The sequence below is a fragment of the Uloborus diversus genome, chromosome 4, assembly GCF_026930045.1.
Source record: "Uloborus diversus isolate 005 chromosome 4, Udiv.v.3.1, whole genome shotgun sequence".
Classification (NCBI taxonomy): domain Eukaryota; kingdom Metazoa; phylum Arthropoda; class Arachnida; order Araneae; family Uloboridae; genus Uloborus; species Uloborus diversus.
Window position 1 is genome coordinate 73,360,680 of NC_072734.1, and position 24,020 is coordinate 73,384,699.

The 24,020-nt window shown below is 32.6% G+C and overlaps 1 protein-coding gene across 1 annotated transcript in view; it reads left to right on the forward strand.

Annotated features, from left to right (window-relative positions):
• Positions 1-23,425, forward strand: part of LOC129220635 (uncharacterized) — a 42,040-nt gene extending 18,615 nt beyond the window's left edge. The window contains exons 4-7 of the mRNA XM_054855065.1: positions 825-983; positions 10,148-10,294; positions 12,373-12,497; positions 19,822-23,425. Of these exons, the coding sequence (XP_054711040.1) occupies positions 825-983; positions 10,148-10,294; positions 12,373-12,497; positions 19,822-21,381 (1,991 nt within the window). The 3' untranslated portion in view covers positions 21,382-23,425. The remainder of the gene's footprint in view (positions 1-824; positions 984-10,147; positions 10,295-12,372; positions 12,498-19,821) is intronic.
• The last annotated feature ends 595 nt before the right edge of the window (positions 23,426-24,020 follow it).

A 24,020-nucleotide genomic window follows, 5' to 3' on the forward strand; every position in this document is an offset into this window, starting at 1 on the left:
TGCAAGCGTTGGACGACCACTCCGTGGACGGTCAGCAGTCCCTCCAGTCTCCTTGTAGTGTTTCACAGTGTCACAGACTGTTTTACTCTTGAATGCAGTCGTTCGAATAAATCAGTTCGACCAAATCGAAATAGCTGTTTTCAATCCCATTTTTCATTCCCTTCTTGTGTAATTCAACGACAGTAACACGCACATTTTCACGATTCATAGCTCACTAACTCAATGAACTAACAAAGAACAAATGATTAAACCTCAAATACTTTTAATGCCAATAAACAATATGTACCAAATAAATCGCCAACATACGATTTTAACGCCAAAAAAAAACGTTTTAAACAAAATTGTGGGAACTTTCTCCGAACCCTGGTGTTTCCTTTTTTCCTCTTCAAAAACATTATTGGCTTGATTAAACAAGGCCAATCTTGCGAAGTGACCAGGTTTTCGTATTCCCAGTTCTATAGCTTGAATTGGCATTCTGTGATGATTTAAGAAATAAGTCAAAGCGGTAAAACTTTGTAACTTGGCAGGGCCGAGGCGAATATCATCCCCCCCCCCCAATAAAGTTTGGTAAGGTTACGTTTCAATTTAACATTTTCTTCACTGTTGTAAAACTTACCTTCTTAAAGTCGTTAATTATAAATGCAGCGACAATGGTCTTGCAGGTATTTTCCTTTAAATTTTACTACAGGCAAGGCCGTAGCGGGTAATGCTAGTTTGACCATAAAATAGCAAAGTCTAATAACAAAAATGAAATCAGTATGTAAATGACATGCATTATTTTAACCCATCGAAATCATACCCTATGATATATTTTTTACTTCTAGATCAATTACGTAGTAAAGCAAGGTTGGCTGTTCCTCCTGAGTATGGACGCAACATGTTGGGTGTGTTAGATGAGACTTTTACCCTGGAATATGGACAGATATTTGTACAATATTCTGAAGAAGTAGGCTATGGAATATCTCCAACCAAAATTTTACAAGGTATAGAATTTTATTCTATTCAAAAAATAAGTTACTGTCTGCTCACATTTTTGCTATACCATAGACCCTCAATTCACACAAGGGTTACATTTCACAAAAATGCCTCGTAAATCAAAGCGCTTAAATTAGGACTCAATAGTAGTATTAAAATAGCAGTTAGGCTCCATCGATAAAAAAAAACACTGCATTCTAATAATAAATAACAGTATAAAAAGTTTTAAAATCTACTTATTTTGCTATATATGTACTATGTGGATACAGAAAACATGAATTAACTTTGTGTATAAGAAAAGACCTTTTTTGGTAGTTTATTTAGCAGTTTTTTTTTCCTTTGCAATTCTTTTTAGGAAATTATTGTGTTCAAGATCACTTACGTCACTTCTATGAAGAGATAGATCTTCTTTCACTAACAAATCAGAAAAATAATTTGCCATTGTCAAGGAGTGACACAACATTTTCCATGTGAAAGCTTTTGGATGTGTATCATTGATGTTGGTATCCTCATTACACCTCAGGGGTGGATTGACAACGCAGGCCGATGCGCTCTCCCCCCCCCATGCATCCTGAGGCTGAACCCTTTTTTATTTATTTATTTATTATTTTTTTTGGTGCTTTTTGAGCAATCACATTGTTTATAGTTCTCATTTGACTGTTTTGAATTCCTATGATTTTATTTTCCCCCACTTCCCTCTGCAGCACCACCCTGGACCGGCCTCCCGATGCTGCTCCTCTAGCGAAAACAGTCTCCAGGTTGCATCCATATCCTACACACACACGCATACATACACACGTACACACACATACCCACACACTGGTGACTGCGAAAAACATAATTTGAATTCCAGATATCAAAATAAATCAATTTTTATTTAATTAATTAATTTATTTATTTATTTATTTTTTGTGTGACTTAAATTTGCTTTTTTTTCTTTATTTTATTTAAACTCTTAAACCTGTGTATAATTTTTCTTTTTTTGCTTCCTTTAAAGGCCAAGGTTGGCGCCCTCTTAACAGGGTCAAGTAACAGGGTCAACCCCACTCCGACCCTGTTACTCTTCCTTACTTCTAAAAAAGAGCTCTAGAACCAGTCGCCAAAAAATGTCTCCAGTGGCCCAAGTTCACTTATTAGCTGACCGAAATGCAGTTTATTGCATGTCATGTGCAATCTAACGAGTTTGGTTTTTTAAAAGAGGGTAAACTTTTAGCTGTGGGTTAGCATTGTCTTATCCACGTAAAGTCGAAATTCATCCATGCAAAATAAAATAAAGATGTCAAATCTTAAACCATGTCTAATCAGATCTGCATAAAATGAGGGTCTGCTGTAGTTAATGACTAAGCAAACTTGCTATTGATCGAAAAACTGAAAAAGAGTTCTTTGAAAATGTTTTAAATATTTTCTAGTTAATTTTTAAACTAAACATGATATCGATCTAAGAGTGCCGTTTAAAACATTTTCGTCAGTGCTCTTTTTCCTCTCTGTAACCATCTCTTGTTTGATAGAAATGCAACTTAAGACTTCTACTTTCTTCTCTATTTTTTTAATTAGCTTTTAGAGGGAGAAATCCTTATAAACAAGTTAGGTAAATGTAGATCTGTCAAATATTCTGCGAAAATTATGCATGTAGAAACTTCTCACTTAGAAAATTTAATGTTGGTTGGGCGCTGATATTTTATTGCCATATCATCGCCTCAGAGCGACAGTAAGATATCTAATCCCTGGAATAACAGTAAGATATCTTACTGTTTCATTGATGTGACAATATGCAACCAATTTTTGTTGCCAGAGTACTTGCAATTCGGCAATCACAAAGGTTTTCTAGTGTACATTTTGATTGTTAATGATTAGGGGTATATTAAATACCATATTTTGCCGAGTACTGAATAGTTTAAAAGACAAAATGTTTATCTATTTTGTGTTTTTTGTGAAATTTAAATGCATTTCCATTTAACATCTTGGGAGTGTTTATAAATCAAAAAGTAATAGGCTGTAACTTGAAAATGGACAACCGCAAATGCTCTTGCACCATAATTTAACATTACCATTATTTAACTTTGATTCCAGTGATGAATGTAATTTGTTCTTAAACAACATTTCATGTTTCATACTAGCTGCGTGCCCGGAATTGCATGGGCTACTTAAAAAATGAAAGAGATGTCCAATTGATGTTTTTGTATTACTCTGACATCAGTTTCTAAAGCGCTAAGGAGTAAATAAATACGCATAATGCAAGGTTTGCAAAACACCAGTAGAGCATATTTTTGGCAAAAATCTCTTTAACGTTAATCTAGTTATCAATGATACATGTTATGAGTATTTTCAATTAGCACAAAAGATGAAAATATATGCATTATCAACTATGATCTGTGCTCACGTTAAAATGAATTACGTCTCATAGACTATGTTGTAGTATGTATGGAGAGGTGACACTTGGTTATAACATTACATTTATTCTCAAAGGTAGTTAAAATAAGAACATTAACAAGGACAAGAAACCTGGAACAAGATACGCAACAAGTACACAAGTGAGATTCAACATGGCCGATTCATTCAGTTCACTTCTTCATTTTATCTGTTGAGTGCTATTCAATGTTGCCAGATATGACACTCTCCTCCTTATTTGTCAGTTAGTAAACAAAAAAAATACACATTTACAAAATAAATTATTACAAAGTAATATATACATTCATGAATCAATGCCATATCTTTGAATGGGTTTTACGTTTCGCTTTGGTCTGGTAGAACGTTTCGGTGATTTTTGCGATTCAGCATTCGGAGGATTTTCGGGCTTAACTATTGACGGTTCTGCATTAGGTAATGTTTCATTTGTACAATTATTTTTAGCATTTTCTTCGTTAGGTTTGCTAGCAATATCTAATGCAGGTAAAATAGCATTCCTAATGGATGGTACATTAACATCACGGTTCATATTAGTTAAATTTGAAAAACTAAATTTTTCCTCGTCTAATGCAGACTTTCTAAGATGATCAGAATGAACATATCGTGTTTTGTTATTAACTTTAACTAAAAATGTATTCTAGCTTATAACTTTAGTAATTTTACCAGGGAACCATTTAATTACATCACCTCTAGTTGATTTAATCCACACCCTCTCATTTATTTCAAAATTTCTTTTAGTAGCTTTGCGATTGAAATAATATTTTTGATAATCCTGATACTTTTTTTCTTTTAACAAATGATTACTTCTAACCTTCGTAATAGCAGTTTGTGGCAAATAGCCAAAAATTAACTCTGCAGGAGTTTTTAGCGTTACTGATGAAGGAGTATTCCTATAAGCAAAAAGTGCCGAATCTAATCTATGTTGAAAATTATCATATTTACGATCAGAAAATGTTTGTCTTTTCAACATGTTTTTAACAATAGATACTGAATTTTCCGCTGCACCATTAGCATTTGGATGATATGGTGGAGAATTTACTGGATTAATCCCGTTGGATTTAAAAAACTTTAAAATTAAGTCAGATTTAAATTGCTGAGCATTATCAGATACTACATCACTTGGTAAGCCAAAACAAGCAAATAATTTTCGTAATTGTGTTATTGTCAACTTTGAATCAATGCTATTTACTACAGATATGTCGATCCATTTCGAATAGGAATCTTTAACAATTAAAAGATTTTTACCCTCAAATTCCGCAAAGTCTATGTGTATTCTTTCAAAAGGCTTGCCAGTTAAAGGCCAAAAATTTGATTTTACTTTTGGAGCTGAAGGTCTTGTGAGTTGGCAAGGTATACATTTATTTACAAAATTGTCAATAAACTGATCAATTTTTGGGAACCAAAAATAAGCTCTAGCCAACTGCTTCATTCTAAAAATACCTGGATGTTCATTGTGAAGAAGCTCCAGCACTTTTTTATGCCATATTTCAGGAACCACTAACCTATTAGCTCGAAGTAAACAATTTCCTTCAACACTTAATTCATTCTTTACCTTTTTGAATTCATTAAGATTTTCTTCAACATCAGTAGGCCAACCAAACTTAGTGTAATTCAACACTTTTGATAAACAAGGATCAAGAGATGTTGCTCTCTGAATATCATCAATTTTGAAATTTTCAAAATCAGAAAAGAAACATATGAAATGTGTGAACTCATCAATTGGTTCATCATCTTTACATGGTAATCGAGATAGTGCATCAGCAAGCAACAACTCTGTACCCTTTTTATGCCTTATTACATAATCATAATTTGAAAGGATTATGGCCCATCTTTGCATTCTCGCGTTAACCATAGTTGGTACAGGTTTATTATGACCAAATAATGTTAACAATGGCCTAGAGTCTGTCTCGATGGTGAATTTTTGACCTTGTAAAAATTTATTAAACTTTTTTATACCAAAAATTATGGCCAAAGCCTCTTTATGCACTTGAGCATAATTTCTTTCAGCTTTACTCAAAGTTTTGGAGGCGAAAAAAATTGGTCGAAGCTCACCGCCAGGAAATTCATGACACAAGACAGCCCCCACGCCATAGTCTGATGCATCACATTGCAAAACTATTGGTTTTGCCATATCAAAATGAACCAAGATATTATGCTTTTTTAACAAAGTTTTGCTATGTTCAAAAACTTTTACACAATTTTTATCAAATTTCCACTTAACATCTTTTTCAAGTAATTTATAAAGTGGACGAAGAGTATTAGATAAATTTGGAATAAAATGAGAATAATACCCTAATAATCCAAGATAACTTTTCAGTTCAGTACAATTTGTAGGGACCGAAGCTTGATATATATCATTGCACTTTTCATCTAAAGGATGGACACCAGTGAAATCTTTCTTATGCCCTAGAACTTGAATACTGTCTTTAAAGAATTCACATTTAGAAAGATTTATCTTAACATTGTAAGAATTTAGCCTATCCAAAACAATTTCAGTTCTTTTTATACATTCTTCTTTCGTATTTGCCCTTATAAATAAATCATCTATGTAACAATTTGTATACGAAAAATCTTTCAATATTTCATCCATCTTTTGTTGGAAAAGAAAAGATGCTGATTTGATCCCAAAAGGAAGTTTAGAATACCTGAGTAAACCTCTGGGGGTATTTAATGTCAGCAATTCCTGTGATTCAGGGCTAATTTGAATCTGATGGAAAGCTTTTGATAAGTCTATTTTAGAAAAATATTTCCCACTTCCCATACTAGTTATAATTTCTTCCTGAGATGGTAGAGGATAAAATTGAGTTTCACAAAACTTGTTGACAGTAAGCGAAAAATCTCCGCAAATTCTAACAGCTTCCCTACCATTTCCATCAAGTTTGGGAACAGCAGCTATTGGTGTTGCCCATTTGGAATGACCAACAGGGTACAAAACACCATTGTTAATAAGAGTATCCAACTCCTTATCAACAAGATTTCTTAAAGCATAAGGGACTGGTCTACTTTTGCAAAAAATGGGAATAGTTTCCGATTTCATTGCTATATTAATAGGTACACCCAAAATACCAGTTGTATCATTTAAATTAAAACAATTTGGATATTTATGTTTAAAATACTCAACAGTAGAAGAGACATTATCAAAATTTACATTTTTATCAAATACCATATTTATACAATCATCAATCTTAATTTTCAATATTTTGATCCATTTTCTACCTAACAAAATAGGCTTATTATCATTATCACAATCAACCACAATTAATGGTAAACTGTAACACTTATTCAAATAAATTACGGGTACATCATAATTTCCTACAATTTTTAAATCATTGTTAGTGTAAGATTTCAATATTGGGGCTGGTTTTGACTCTATGCAATTTAATTTCAATTTTTTAAATTTATTTAACGAAATAATTGAATATTCACTGCCAGTGTCAATTTGCATATTCACTTTCACCCCATTGATATGAACATTAGTAGTGTGGGTTAACGCTACCCAAATTCTTAGACATAACAATGTTATTCAAATGTTCTGATTGTTCACTCACACTTACGTTACCCGAATTTTCAGAAAAAATGTTATTCAAATAAGGTTCTGGTTTATCACTTACATTTGCAGCACCTTCAAGAAAATTCGTATTTGAAGCTTTACATGCAGGCTTAATGTGACCCTTTACACCACATTGATAACACGTAGCATTCTTGAATTTACACTCTCCTCTGTAAAATTTAGCACAGTGCTTGCACGATTTTATTACTTTTGTAATTTGATGAGGATGTGTTGGCTTTCCAAAATTCTTCCGTGTCGAATCTTTTGGTTTTACTTTCTTATACTCATGAATTTTGAGGACGCTTTGATTTTTTTCTTTTAGTGACTTGGTCTCTCTAGATGCTGTTTCCATAGCAAGAGCCAGTTCAGAAGCTTTAGCAAAATCAACGTCTTTTTCACTGAGTAATTTGTTTTGAATTTGTTCGGACTGTAATCCACAAACCAATTTATCTCGAAGTGCGTCGTTTAGAAATGCACCGAAGTTGCACTTGCTGGCGAGTTCCTTTATTTTTACAATGAATGTTGAAATATCTTCATTACCTTGTTTGAGATTGTAGAAGCGAAACCTTTCCATAATGGTTGAAGAAGCCGGGGAATAATAATCCGTTAAAACTTTCACAATGTCGGCATATTTTACATCTTTTATTTCTTTCGGCTGAAGTAAGTTGCGAAGCAATGAGAAGGTCTTCTTTCCAATTGCAGTCAACAAAAGGGCACGCTTTTCATCGTCGGAAGTGATTTTGTTGGCCTCGAAGAAAAAATCCGCTCTCATGAGGTATTCCACAAAGTTGTCCCCTTCGACGAAACTTTTCAAATGAGCAATACCAGTGTTCGGCATCTTATTGTAATATTTTCCAATTTTCTCGTCGCCAATGTTGTAGTATGTATGGAGAGGTGACACTTGGTTATAACATTACATTTATTCTCAAAGGTAGTTAAAATAAGAACATTAACAAGGACAAGAAACCTGGAACAAGATACGCAACAAATACACAAGTGAGATTCAACATGGCCGATTCATTCAGTTCACTTCTTCATTTTATCTGTTGAGTGCTATTCAATGTTGCCAGATATGACAGACTATATCTGAAATATTTATGTACAATTACAATCAGCTTTTTACATAAAATGACACATACTTTTTGGTTGATTACGTGAAACTAAAGCACCAAGACTAAATAAATCTCAATAAGCATTAATTTAATACCAAGTCATCAGATTCCAATTTAGATTAAGTTAAAATTCTTAAAAACAATATTTTTTTTTCAACTCTGTTTCACTTAAAGAAATCCAAACAATCTTAATTTAACATGTTCTTTTAACGATACAAACTGTATTTCAAAAATAGAAACAGGAAGGAAAAAGAGAGTTATTGCAATTCGAAAACTCACCCATGTGACGGGAAAAAGTCCAACAAAATGAACACAATTAGTCACACATCCTAAATGTACCAAAATATGAGGCCGGTGAATGATAAACTTACACTACAATCAATAAACATAAGCTAAAGAAACAACATGCTGAAAAGAATTAAGAACGTTGAATGTAAAAAATAAAAAAAGGACAGACGATAAAATAAAGGCTATGTCCGAATAGAGTAACCAATTTTAAACTAATTTGAAATGAAATTCTAGATGGAAACGTTGTTTTAGGATTTGGACAGCAGCCAAAAAAATCTTTTTAAAAACAATTATTAGAATTTTACTTGCTCATCCATGTGCAAAATGGCAACAGGAAAGAAATAAAAATTCCTGAATAACGTTATGTTAATTAACATTTGAATTAATATCTCAGCTAATTAAAGTCGTACAATTACGAGATAGATCCTATTGTTTTCTTTGGAAAATTTTGAATTGATCGGTATCTCGTTTGACTTTTGATTCGCAGCGGTTCTCGAGAAGATCGATCTTCAGACAAGACAGACGGACGTGAACATATTTTAATATTATAGTGGATTGTGTAAAATTGCAGAAATTAAAATCCTGCAAAATTTAATTTCCAAGTGGTATATAAAAGGTAATTAATGTAATTAATCACCTTTTTAAATATTTGTAAGATGATAATAGTGTTTTAGCTGCATATTTCATAAACAAATTAGCAGTTAATTGACTTTACATATTTATGAACACTTAACATTATGAGTTTTTTTTCCTGGTTACTGTTTCATATTTAAATTAGTTAGTTTTTCGTCATGTTAATGCAAAGTGTCATAAGATTTATGAAAATTATAAAAGCAACAAAATTTTAATTTTACATCTGAGTGTTCTCTCTTACATTTAAATTACTTTGATTGCGATAATTTTGCTCAGTGACAATTTGGTACTATGCAGAGTTGAGGAAAAAGTGTTTTATTAATTCACCCCCCCTCCCAAAAAAAGCACGTTTTTTTGGGGGGGGGGGGCTGTAATATTTTTAATGTTAGCAAGTTTTTCTAATGCAAAAAATGAAATTGACAATGTTCAAGATCTTTTATGAAAGCTTCTCATACAGAGTTAACAAACTCAAACAACATTTTTCTATTCATATAAAAGTTTTTTTGCAATGAAACTTACTAAAATGTAGATTTGTTAAATATCCATATTGCTCAGTTAGACAATCAAAATGCGCTTTGAGCTCTGACTAAGAGTAAAGAATTCTTTATTGCCCAGAAATGCGAACCCTGTATACATTTCTAATTTATTTCTCTGCTATATTAGGTAATAATTGAAAACTTTACTTCCAAATGATTTTTAAAAATACTAACACTGGTGTTCTCTTTAAAAAAGCATCTGAAATGGGGTTTTGCATTTTTTGTAACAAATTCAGTTTCAAGGCAAAGTAATATAATCTGCCCTTCTGCCCACCATTCATTGTTCACCTTGCTACTGAGTGTATGCACCAGGGCCGTTTACAAGGGGAGAGGGGGGGGGGCTCTTAGGGTTCAACCCCCCCCCCCTCAAAAAAAAGTTTGGTTTGACATTAAAATGTTTGTTTATTTAAAAATTTCCAAATTCTTCCTCAAAACTCCGCCTGAAAGTTTTTAAACCCTCCTTAAAATTATTTTCTGGTTAAGGTCCTGTATGCACAATGTCTATGGCATTATCCAGTTACTTTTACCTCTCTCATTTTTTTTAATACTAATTTAGTATTTCTTTTAGTTTAATGAGTTTTTTTATGTTGTTTCTTCTAAGGATTTTATTGTTTTTATGCATTTTTTTTTTTGTGTGTATTTTTTAGGAACTGTAGTTGTTACTAAGAATCCTTGTATGCATCCGGGAGATGTGAGAAAGCTGGAAGCAATTGATGTGCCAGCACTTCATCACATCAAAGATTGTATCGTATTTCCAGCCAAGGGGAAGAGACCACATCCTGATGAAATGGCTGGTATGCATGCTTCTGTTTTAAATTTCATAAGTTTTATGCTTAACTTATAGCACTTATAAAGTTATTGTATATATTTTTATTATGTCTTCCGGATTATTTACAAGTTCAATGCTTGTACTTTTGGGGCTGTATGGTACAAAGGTTGAAAAAATTATTAGTCATTCCAGGTAACTTGGATCCACAATTTCTCTATTGTTAATTGCCTCCCTCTTCAGAGGTCTTTCGGGCCTTTGCAGCCTCTTCACAAAATTTATGTCGTAAAAGTGGCCACATCAAAAAATTTCATATCTTAAAATTGTCCTTTCAATAAATTTCAATTATAAACAGTTTTTTCGTCACTTTTGAGCTCGATCAATTCGTCAAAAAAAAAAAAAAAAAAAGAAAACTCTCGCTTCCCAGTTAAGGGATTTCAAATTAGATTTATGATATAAACATGCTCTATACAATATAACAGGATTTTTTTCTCAAAGAATTTATTAAAGAAACTTGCCCAGAAGTAGTTATTTTTTCATAAAAAGATAAAAGTTCACAAAAATTTCTTTTTTTTTTCACATAAATTATAACCTGTATCAAACCCTGCTCTTATTTTGATAAGTCACCCGCATTGTGGTGGACATGTGCATTAAGTGGATAAGCATTGGCTTCTTATGCTCAAAAATGCAGATTCAAACCTGGCTTCCATCGGTGGATTTTCAAATGTAGAACATCAACGCTGTCCATGTCATATGATTATGAATGTGGCCAAGCACAAAATGCTCAAAATTTTGTGTCTCAATTTACCCAGTAGAAAATATCTATGGACATCTCACTACTTCCTTTCATGTTTTCTGTTAAATAATGCATGTGTTTGCATTACTAAAGATGAATGAATAATTAAATAAATGGGTGCGTGCACGCATGTAAGCGCATTAGAAGCAATACTCCCATTGGAAGGTAAAGTGCAATTTTTAATTTTTTGCATTTTTGCCGTCTATTGTACTTGAGCTTTGTTATCCAAGCTTGCTAATTGGTTTACATTGAAAATAACGCACAAAAAAAATGTCAAATTTCAACATTTCCCTATCATTTGCATGGAATCCAAAACGTATTTTTTTAAATACTTCAAAAACTCTATTCTGCAGATTCTGCCCTTTACTTTGGCATGGCAGAATACTTATTAAATGAATAGCTTTTTAGTATGTTTTTCTAAGCATATAAAAGTATCACAGTCATTATGTACTGGGTATTTATCCGTTATAAGTGCATCACTTGGCTCATTTTAAACCTTGGTGATCATTTATCATTGCCACTATGCTTAGTTACCGTTACAAAGAATTTATTTATTTTTCGGTTTTCTATTTTGCCTTTTTCATATACTGAAAAACAGTGCAAGCCTTTAAACAGGACAAAAAGTTCCATTAAATCGAGAAGAAAAGCCGTAAATAATTGAAGAAACAAATTAAAATGCAAAATTAGCTGCCAAGTAACAAACATGCCATTAAATAATTTGAAAAATATAATTCAAATAATCTGCCAACTTAATTTTAAAACAAAACAATATGTTAATCCAACATCTGCAAAATATATACATGGAAACATTAATTACAATTAAAATGTAAAATCAGAAAAGTAGGATCAAATATGGTGACGACATAAATGTTACTTTATTTTGCTGAAGGAGAGAAAGTAAAAAAGTTGCCAAATCAAGTGATGTTCTTGCAATTTAAATGTTCCAAGAATTGTACATTAGGAAGTAAAAAAAAAAAAATGATTTTCTCATTTGCTGTTGGTGGCGCCCTGATGGGAGACTATGAGAGTTCATGGTGGCCTGTCAAAAATTTTATTATTCAGAGAGATTGAGAAAAAATTTATCAATTGTGCAATTTTAAAGTTACTCATTAATCTTTTATTATGCAAAGATTATATCTATTTTGGTCAAATTTTCAAGTTCTAGTTAGAATTTAAATTAAAAAAAAAAGTAAGTGCTAGTATGTGTGTGTGTGTGGGGGGGGGGGAATCTTGTTACAGAAAAGTTTAATAATATGATTATTTCATGAAATTAATTTACTTTCTTTTTTTTAATTCTTTTAAACATTCAGGTTCTGATTTAGATGGCGATGAATATGTCGTTATCTGGATGCAGGATTTGATATTTCCCAAAAGAAATTACAAAGCTATGGATTACCCCCCTAATCCAGAAATTAAACACAGTGGATCAATAACAGTAAGTATTTAATCATTTATATTTGATATTTATCAAATATTTACTTAGTTTCCTTATGATTTTTCTCGATTGGTTGCTTTTTTTTTTAATTGCTAAGGGTCAAGGACAATAAAAAAATGCTAAGTTGGTCAATGATTTAAATTTATGTAACAAGCTGACATGTGAATCATTCACGTTCGAAATTCATATCCCTGCTGTAAAATTACCATATAAGAACAACATGTTCATAGATTAACATACTTGCAAACAGCATTCTTGTTGCATCAATTTTAATGCGCTAGGAGTTTTATGCAAAATTCTTTCTTTAAAAATGCTGAAAAGGTATACTACAGTAGGTTGGAGTCAAAATCATCAAAATCTGATAAATGCTAAGTAATAGTGCGAAAAAGTTGCCTTTAGTAGAGATATTTGATCATGCGAAAGGATTTCAACAGCAAAAAATATCTGGAGGTTCTGCTTTCACCTAAAAATTGACTATTATTGCATAAAAACTGAAAAAGGTTACAATGATTTCATCAAAAATAAAAGTTCAACAAATTTGATGTAATATCACTTAAGAGTAGGGTTTTTGTGTAGATTACACACTGCATAAAATTATTTCAGGAATAGACTATATTTTAAAGTTTCACACGTGCTTTGAATTTGATCAATACAGCATCAAAATTGAATAACATCGTGATGCTTCGTGCATTGAGAAAAAGTATTAGAAGTTATCATTTATAAAAATTTGTTTTCACATTAACTCTCACATAGATACCAAAAAGAAAAAGAATCATTAGAGAAAGAAGCATTACTTATCTATTAAACAAGAAGTACTGTCTAGAACTAGACGAGCCTACTTTCCCGTATACCCATACTACTTTCTAGTACCTGATCAATATTCTCAAAAATAGCCAAAATCGCAAATTTTTTCAAACATATTTTTAAAATACTTTAAGCTGATTTCTAGGAATAAAATAAACAAAGCAGCTAATACACTTTTTTCATTAAAAAAATCTTTCACAGCTTTCAAAACGAAAAAATAATAATTAAAATTAATAAGCTCATTAAAATAAATACACCAGATCAAAAAAGAAAAATCCATAGACTAATAATAAGAGTAGACCGAGCTTTCTCATTCTTGCTGATGAAGAAAATTGGTTCATAGATGTATCATGTGACTAGTGGAAGGGCTTGGCGAAGACTTTGGCAGCATGGTTGCTAGATGGCAGCATTATCTACAGTTTGGCACTCGACATGTATTTTACGACAATGTGTTTTCATTAAAAAAAACTTCCAGGTTCAGAGATTGAACTGTTTTTCTTTTAGTTATGCATTATTTTGACATTAGTAATAGTTTTTGATCAGTTTTCGGTAACTTTTATTTCATTTGGAGCTGTCAGCGTTGGCGTGAACGAAATGGCGTAAACGATTTGCGTTAACGCAAAAATGTACTAATCGGTATCTTAAATTGAATCTGTAGGTAAAAATCTTACCGTTTGCTGATTCTTCTTGGTCGCTTGGATCTTTTATTGCTTAGAGAGTTATTGAAATTGACTAAAGAAAATGCACAATACTATCTAAACGAAAAACTCACTATATTAACAAAATGTTTACAACTTAGAATAACAAATTTACAAATCGGACTCCATAAAAGATCATTCTTCCGTGTTCCATAAATTCTATTTATTTTATTTCGTGCTGGCGTTGATCGTCTGCTACGATTAACGCACGCTGTTGCTAGGATATCCACCAGTCACATGGTTTGGTTTATGAGCAGCAAAAGGGTTGCCATAGCTCGGTCTACTCTTATTATTAGTCTATGGAAAAATCGTTTCTTTTTCCCCTGTTGCCAAAAACAATTTTTTTAATGAATTAATACACTTACCAAAATAAATAAAAACAATAAAATGTCAACTTAAATAATTTTCATTGTCAAAAAAAAAAAATCGTCTACTCACATTTTTATGTAGAAACATAAATGACTTTGAGTTTATTCGCCGAAAACTGAATACCTAAATTAAAAATTTAGCGTAAAAATAAAAACAAGTCGGATAAACAATAATTATTTCACAGTCAAAACCATAGCTGCAGAGTCAGAGTCAATCTCATTTTGGGGTAAAGGAGTCGGAGTTGAATATCTAAGAATCGGAGTCAGTCATTTGTCCTCCGTGTATAAATTTTTGCCAAAGCTACGAAGTCAGAGTCGAAGTCGGGGAGTCGGAGTCCAATTAATTGTTGGGCACAGGATTCGGAGTCAAGTGCCCCTAAATTCTCGGAGTCAAAGTCTGGAGTTTGGCGTCAAGAGCTATTTCCAACAAAATTTGTTTGAAGTAAATCTGCCTTCAAGTACAGGATCTGCATTGCCTTTCAGTTTCCCCGTAGGCGCGAATGTTAAGGGATTTGAACTGTTCAAAATTGAACGGAAAATTGTTCAAATCAAAAAGATATTTTACATACAAGTTTTTCATCAAACGCTTTTTCCTACAAAGTTTGTTTGAAGCAAATTCGCCTCACAGTTCTGAATTGCCTTGAATTTCCCCGTAGGCGCTAATGTTAAGTTTTTTTGAACTATACAAAATTGAACAGAAAATAGTTCAAATCAAAAAGTGAAATATGGGAATGAGGTGTCCTCGCCGAGATCTTTCGAACAAAAGTTTGTTCGAAAAGGACTATTCATTCAAAAGTTATTAGGGGGGGGACAGACAGACCGACAGACATTTTTCACCAGCTCAATACCCTACTTTCCAATTTTTAATTTTTCAATATTTATTTAATTATTTAATTTTTTGACTTTTTTTTTGTTTTTCGCGATATTTTTAAGATGCATTAAGCCTTCTTTCATGCGTTTTTCTTTTTTTTTTCCGACTTTTACTGGGAAAGTAGGCTAAAAATGGTTATTCTCCACTTGGCCCCAGGGCCGTCCCAAGAGGGGGCGAGCGGGGCAATCGCTCCGGACGACACAAAATGAGGGAACGCGGCCTCATTTCATGTAACATAGTATTTTCTTGCATATAATCCATGGATTATCTGTTTAATAAGTGCAAAGTTAATGAGGTGTGGATTATACGCTGCCACAGATTTTCCTGTGATTTTTTCTCTCAACACTAACGCAGTAAACCTCAATATTTACCGTAGGATTCACCGATAGAGACTGTAAGGTGTTTGTAAGTAGCTTATTTTTCATTGCTTGAATGCTTCTCTTACACGATTCATGACATGTAAAGTAAACAACAATACAGTGAAGGATGAAGCCTTCCTTTTCACAAGATTAGATCGTTAGCTCCTTTGTTTTGACTCTTTGTTTTTCTAGTAATTAGCGTACTATAATCATGATTTCAAGAAGAAATCATTTTTTTAAACTATATTTCAGTTTAATTTTGATTATAACTTCAAAGTAATTACTTTTTCACGTTTTTAGTTTAGCTGCTCAATTTGTACATTAAACCCAAACTTTTTTTTACATCGTACTAGCTGTGGATTATATGAAGCATTTTATTCTTCAGGCCAATTTAGATTTAAAAACGCAATTTTAGACTTTCTTTGCAGGTGCTATGGCAAAAAAAGGCATAGGGGTCTCAGTAGAAATTTCTAGAAATTGAAGTCTTAAAAACACGATTATAGGTCATGTTTATTGACGTCAGGGTAAAGGATGGAGCTCAGAGACTGTTCCTGGTCGTTTTTTTTTTTTTTTTTTAATAGATTGAAATCAATTCCTCCTCCTTCTGCAAGTTTTCAAAATTCAAGTTTCGAAAATGCAATTTCATACAAACTTTGAAGATTTAAGGGAAGGAGGATCTGTGAAGCCCTTCTTTGGAAAATTTTGCAAAATTATAGTCCTAAGCAGTGTTTCATATTCAGGGGCTATTCCACTTAAATGTTTTGTAAATGTTTAAAAATCCCATTGATTGTGATAGTAAAGAAAGGTGGTATGGAGACCCTTGCCCAAATATTTTCTGAAACTAAAGTTTGAAAAATACAATTGTAAGGCAATATTTTTCAATATTAAAGCCAGTAATTTCCCGAAATTAAAGCTCCAAAAATGCAATTCTAAGCAATTTTCGATGTTGTTGGAATTTGGGAGATATTCCTTTAAAACATATAAAAATTTGATGCAAAAAATGACATCTTTGTTTTTAACGTATATGAAAGCTGGTATTAAAATGGTACAAGTAAAACCAAAAACCTCTTAAAAAGAATCATTGGATGAGTCCAATTAAATTAAATTTTTGTGTAATTCATTTCGAAAAAAACATTTTCTATTTCATAATCAACAGATTATTTATTGGTGTTCTTAATTTGATCAACATGAGTAACTAATTCAGTTTTAATTGTTTGTTTTTTATGTTGTAAGGTAACATTTTACAAGATACATCTTTGGATTTTTAACGTTTTCTTTTTCGAAAAGTTTTTGGAATATCAGTGTATAATAAATATTAAAAGCAGTGTTTTAATTTGCATTATCCATAGCCCTCTGATTTTTTATTCATTAAGATTTAAAAAATGCAAGTATGACGCGTTCATGCGCATGATGCACTGATGTTATAACTAAGTTGATTTTTCTGTGTGTAAGGGGAGGGAGGGGAAGGGTCTAGGAAACTTTCACCCCGAGCGCCCTCAGCTCTTTGGACGGCCCTGCTTGGTCCATAACTTTGTCTCAAAATTTAAAATTTACCTATGATATGACCCTAGAGAACAAAGGTTAAGTATAAAATTTTGAAAGCTTAAATGTAGCTTGCAACAGCCAGCATAAGTTACATCTTGAAACAAAAGAAGTAGCTAAGTAAATTTTAATGGTTTTTCAGCCCTCAAACTAGAATCACATTAATTCCAATAAAACATGGTTTGACTTTCGAGTTGAACTATTTGATCCCTTACAATTTTCGGTCATAGTGTTATATTGCAGCTAATGGCTGCCACAATATAACACTAAGACCAGATTAATATTTCTGGATTGTAATCTGACTCAAATAAATCCCATCTCTCTTGGTTAGACAGCAAACTGTTAGACAAGCTTCTCTTTCTTATTTTACCTATTGTCTCACTGGTTTAATATGGCATATGAGCTTTTGAAAACTGTACAATTCAGTTGGTATGCCATAAAACACCATTTCATTTCTTTCAAAGTTTTATCTAAAATTATCTTTTTGAAAGGGAGTTTTCCCACTACTGCTTATCGATGAGCTCATGATAGCAGTTTAGCTTTGAAATTGAAATCTAGAATTGTGAATTTTTACTATCCAGTCGAATCCTTTGAATTTGATGTCATAATCTGATGCAAATCTCTACTTAAAGAAAGGAATTTCAGATAAAACTTTGAAAGAAATTGTGCTTGATGGCATACCTACTGAATTGTATGATTTCGAAAACTTCACGTTACCCTAAAGTAGTGAGACAACATACAAAATTAGATGAAGTGTCAACCACAGTTTGTTGTCTAAACAAAAGAGATGGATTTCTTATAATCAGATTAGAATCCAGAAATATTACCCCACAATATATCACTAACGCAAAACAGTGTCAGAAGTCAAGATAATAGTTCCACTCTCCTGCCAAACTATGTTTCATTGTATGAAATGTGGTTACAGTTTGAGAGCTCAAAAATCATTTAAATTTTATTTTTGACTTTTGTTTCGAGGTGTGATTTATGTACGCTGTTGCAAGCTACATATTTATTTTAAAACGTTTATACTTAACTAACTTACATTCTTTACCACACATAAAATTTACATTTTGTGCAAAAGTTAAGCGCTAAGTGGTAAATCAACTTATTCTTTTGTAATGTAAAAAATGCTTTTAGTACTAACTTCTTCAGTATGCGAATTAATTAATATAAGAGCAAATTTTTACAAATAACAACTTCTGACACTTTTTCTCAATGTACGGAGCTTTACTTTTTTCATCAATTTTGACGCTATACTGGTGCAATTCAAAGCATGCATGGAACTTTACAATATAGTTCATTATTTAAACAATCACATGCTGTGTGTAATCTACACAAAAAGCCTATTATTAAATTATAATAAATCAAAATTATCAAATTAAAAATTTTGATGAAATTATTGTAACTTTTTTCAGTTTTTATGCAATAATGGTCTCTTTTTCTTATTTTACCTATTATATACGTGCCTTGAAATTAGCCACCAATGGAACCTCAAGATATTTTTTGCTGTCAAAATTCTTTTGCATGATCAAATATCTCTACCAAAGGCAAATTTTCGGCACTATTACTCAATACTTTTTAAGATTTTTATTTTTTTCACTCCATCCCACTGTACGACAACTTAAACTTGACTCCTGGATCATTGTATTGAAATGCTACCCACTGAGCTATCTGAATCTCTCATTTAGAGAAAAAGTGGCAGTTTGCATTTCCTCTGAACCAGTCAATCCATATTTTACTTCCTTTTACAAAAAAAAGGAAGGATTGCATTCCCGAAAGAATTTTCACTCAAAATTCGGCCTTATTTTCCATTTTGCTCACCCCCGAATTAATGTAGAGTTTTTTTTTCATCCCGACCACACGGGGATAAGTGCCTATGAATGTATAAACACCCGAAATATCTATTTTGACGTTCCCCAAGTTAATTACAACGACTTTTCTCGTGACGTACGTATGTCGCATAACTCAAGAATGGTATGTCCTAGAAAGTTGAAATTTGGTACGTAGACTCCTAGTGGGATCTAGTTGTTCACCTCCCCTTTTAGTTGCATTCAGGTGTTTCTCTAAAGGGGTATTTTGCCCCTTTTTGGGGGGGGAAATCTTTGTTAATTTTGATGCATATAATTTGGTGGACACTTAGCAGTATATCGCTAGTCTTTAGGTCGCCAAGTTTTGTCTCCAACTTGGCTTTTTTTTTTTAATCTGGTTTTAATTTAGCTACTGGTGCTGGTATTTAGAGAGTAAACTATTGAATCACATTAAAATTGCCAATAATGGGAAAATGTTATTAAAATTGGAATAAAATGCACACATCAGCTTGTTAAATTTTAATTAAAAACGGGCATATATATATATATATATATATATATATATATATATATATATATATATATATATATATATATATATATATATAGTGAATTGCTTGTTTATTTTTTGCCAAAAGCAGGGGAAAGATTCTTTAAAAGTATACCTTACTTATGATATTTGAGTACATATTAAGTAAGTTATGACATTCCCACAAAAAACACCTTTAAGAAGTAATATATATGGTTTGAACGCTTGTTACATTTTGTAAATTTTATGGGTCTTTAAAAGTTTTGTTATTTCCAAAGGAATTGAAAATTAATTAATCTTTTGGCCTTGCACTTTTGTTTGTTGCAAATACTTTTCTCTTTTCAGGTTGATGACATGATAGATTTCATTCGCACATATATTAAGAATGATAACATTGGTGTTTTGGCAAATGCACATTTGGCTTGGGCAGATATCCATCCAGAGGGCATCTTTTCTAAAGTATGTATGAAAATTGCTGAAAAATATCCAATGGTTCTCGATTTTGCAAAATCCGGAACGACATGTCATCTTACCTACCAAGAGAAGCCAAAGCAATATCCCGATTTCATGGAAAAGGGTGCTGCAAACAATAGCTATAAATCAAAAAAAGCTTTAGGTTTGCTTTACCGAACAACCAGGAATCTGGAAGCCTGTGTAAGCAAAATTGATACTCTGGAACAGCCTGTTGTGCCTGATAAGTTTCTAGAGTATCCCGGCTGGGAAGAATATAAAGATTCTGCAGATAGTCACAGGAAAGAATATTCAAAAAGATTCAAGAATATTTTAAAGAAATATGGCATACAAAATGAAGCTGAGGCATTGACTAGTTATGTGGGTAAAGTGAATGATTACAACGAGAACCGTTATGAAAAAGCAAATGCAATTTCTATCTCCAAAACCTACTTAATGGACACAATTAAGCGGTTTAGGTATGAGTTCTTCAAATCGTGTGATAAGGAAGTTCAGATGCACAGAATACCACGCAATGAAGTTACTGAATACAAGTATCGAAGAGCTTCTGCTTGGTACATGGTTACATATTGTAGTTCAGACAGAACCATACTTAGTTTCCCTTGGATCATTGGAGATGTACTGGCTGAAATGAGGCTGAAGTTGTGTGGATCAAAACCAATTCCTAGGAGTTCGTTCATTGAACAATCCGATGAAGTTTTACTTCAGAAATTCGAAGATTTAAAGAACCATCTCGATGGAAGATGTTACTGCGTTCCGACAATGTATGAAAGCGTTAGAGAATGGATGACCAAGTCATCTTTGACATTGAAAATGACAGCAGATGAGGTGTTCTGTTTTCAGTGCTATGAAAGAATTAAGGATTATTTTATGCAAACTCAACAAATCACTTGCTGCTCTTCTAAAGAAGATGGCTGCAACTGCTCAAACAAGTGTTCCCCGATGAAGTTAATTTTAAAGTTTATGAAATTCTATGCCACTGAAGTGTGTTCTGAGATTGGACAGTGTAATGCCCAACTTCCAAATAGACAGCAATGTGAAGGCTTTCGTGTAGTGAATCTGCAGTCTGTGGCTTTACAGGCATACGCTTCACTTGCAGTGACTAGAAATCGAAGCTATTTAGGCTTCACAGATAACAGCACTAGCAGTAGTGATGATACTATTGACGAAGAGGGTGATCCCATTCGAGTCCCAGTTACTAAAGAATTCAGCTTTATAATGACTCATCACAGGGATGAGTTGGATGATTTGCTGAAATCACTTACTGGCGTTAAAGAAATTTTTATTACTGGTGATAAAGATAGGAAAGACAATTGGTATATATTGGTTCACTCAATTGGTAAAGCATGGCAAAGATGGAGCCTAGAAGAGCTTATAATGGACCCTAAAAGTCCTACATATTTTCAATCCAAATTGAAGGGAATGGAATCTTAGAGTTTTTATACTTTTTATATTTCGAAATATTGTGTACTCTAGATTTTAATTTTTTAATGATTTTTTGACATGTAGATACTACACAGCCAGACAAGAAGAGTATATCTCAAGGTTTTTCTTCAAACATTTCCTTCTTATTTCATGGTCATTTACTAGTCTTGTGCATAATAGTTTAACAATTAGTGTCAGATCATCGATTTTTCCAAGTCAGGGCAAATCTTGAAACAGCCACCCTTACCTATCTTTCTTCAACTTTTTGCGTAGAGTTTTGCCCAGACCACTCAGAAATGGGACATATGTACTGCTCCCTCCCCCAGAAGCAGGGGCGGATACAGAACATTTTAAGGTGGGGAAGAGGGGTCATGTTGAAGAAAGACTCTCCTCCTTCCCGTGTGTACGAACCAGCGTTTTTGGGTACGATGAATTTCTGAAACTGCTTGGGTGTCAATAAAAAACACCAATCGGCCAGGAATGAGGCACCCAATAGGATATGAACATTACAAATTAATTTCATCAGCAGATAAAAGAAGTAGTTTTTCAAACATTTACTTTCAAAAATAATTAATGAATTGAAAACACAACTGAAATCGTTTACATTTTATTCATAACTAGTGGTACCCGCACGGCTTTGCTCATAGCAGAAAAATGATATGGTCATTTGGTCGCCTGTATATTTACAAATAATGGATGATTAATTTTTCGCCAATTTGCTAAGTTCATTGGCTCGCCCATGTTACGGTTCCACGTTATGACAATTTGGTAATTTACTCGTTCACGGTATGATAATTTGCTCGGTAAAATGTTCTTAAAATTGGAATAGAAAAAGAACAAAATCCAATTTTTGAGATGCTCACCCCTATGCTAGAACTAATTCTGTGCCGAATTTCATGGAAATTAATGGAAGGGTCTAAGTGTTATGTGCGTAATAGAGATCTAGAGACACAGACTTTCAGCTTTATTATTGGTAAAGAAGTGTTTGAACACAATGTGGAGGACAGCTATACAATTGCCGACAGTGTAGGGGGAGGGGCGCCAGGAACCCCATGTTCCACTCCTTGTATCTGCCCCTGCCGAGATGTAGCCCCTCCTTTCCGGAGTAAGGGCCCCATCTTGCTCCCCCTAGATCCAGCAGATTACATTTCGGTTTAAGCATTAAATTTTGCTAAATAAGAATAAATAGTGGAAACATCAATTTCTACGACCAACAAACTAATTACTTGAGGAATAGAAAGAGCTCATAATCAAAGTTAACATTTTGAGACATTCTTCTTCTTCAGAAGAGTCATGCGTTCTTATTCATAGCCAGTGAGCAATATTATTATGAACTTTGTTTTAAATTAGTGGTTTGTCATGTGTGCAATGATTTTTCATTATAAATGAATCTATACTATGAACTTTGGATGAAAATGTCGCTTTTCTCACTCTTTTAGTCTTATGTTCATGTCTTGTATGATGTCATATGTATGTATTTCTTTAATTTTTGAGGTCTTTTTTTTCATAGCTCGGCATACTTCTTACCTCTATGTCTGTCTAATGGATTCAGCTTCTGAACAAATTCATTGTCGATTTTCAAATATGCATCCTTCAGTGCCATCAAACTTCTTTATTTTTTATCATGCACAAAAATGTTCCATGTGTCATTCACGTTAATGATTTTGTTCACTTTTACATGTTTTTAAGATATCCAATATTTGTTCATTACTTTTAGTGAAATTAAACTAAAATAGAAATTCGAGTGCAGTTTTCAAACTGAAGAAAAGCAGTTATAAGATTTATTTTTATACCAAAGACTTTTTTTTATGAAGTTTTAAATTTTGTTGATATAGGTATGTACATTTCTGTCATTCTTGTTGTTGATTGTGCATTTTTCTCATTCGTGTTGATGTATTTATTAACTGGGTGATATGCCTGCTTCTGGATGAGTTTTTAACACTGTGATACCTTTTAGTGCAATAAGAAAGATGAAATTTTTAAAGTTTCTTTCATGGGTAATGTTCCCTTACTCATCTACGAAAGTTCCTGAAGTGCACAAAAAAAAAAAGAATCAGACCTATCTCATTACTATACCTACAGAGACAAATTAATATCCATGACAGTTATTGGAGCTTACAGAAATTGCTTTTCAGATAGAAGCTATACCATTTTGAAAGTTAAATCTTCTGTTTAAGAAAAAGTTTTAGCTACAACATATTAAAGATACAGATTGGGAAGTTGAGTCACAAGTGGCAATTAGAAACAAATTTATTAGTTCTTTTTTTCAACTAGCCACTTATTTAAAAAAAACAAAACAAATTAGCTTTTAAATTATTTTTAAACAGAAAATTTATCAGTTTAGAGAAAGGTTAATGTAACTAATAATAGCACTAACGTTAATTGATAACACCAATAGAGTTCGGGAAAGTGGTGAATGATAGTAAAATATTGTGTTGCAACTTTTTAACTTTTTTTACTTTCCACTTGGCGAGTTGACCCGGTCAATGTTGATCTTTATGATATTTGCCTCAAGTCTGTTACTTATCATTTTATTACAAGTGAGCTGTAAAGTTTATAAAAACGTCTGAATTGTGATCAGATGCAAAGTAAAATTAATATTTAAAATATTAACAGAACTTAAATCAGCATAAATGTTCAAAACAAAA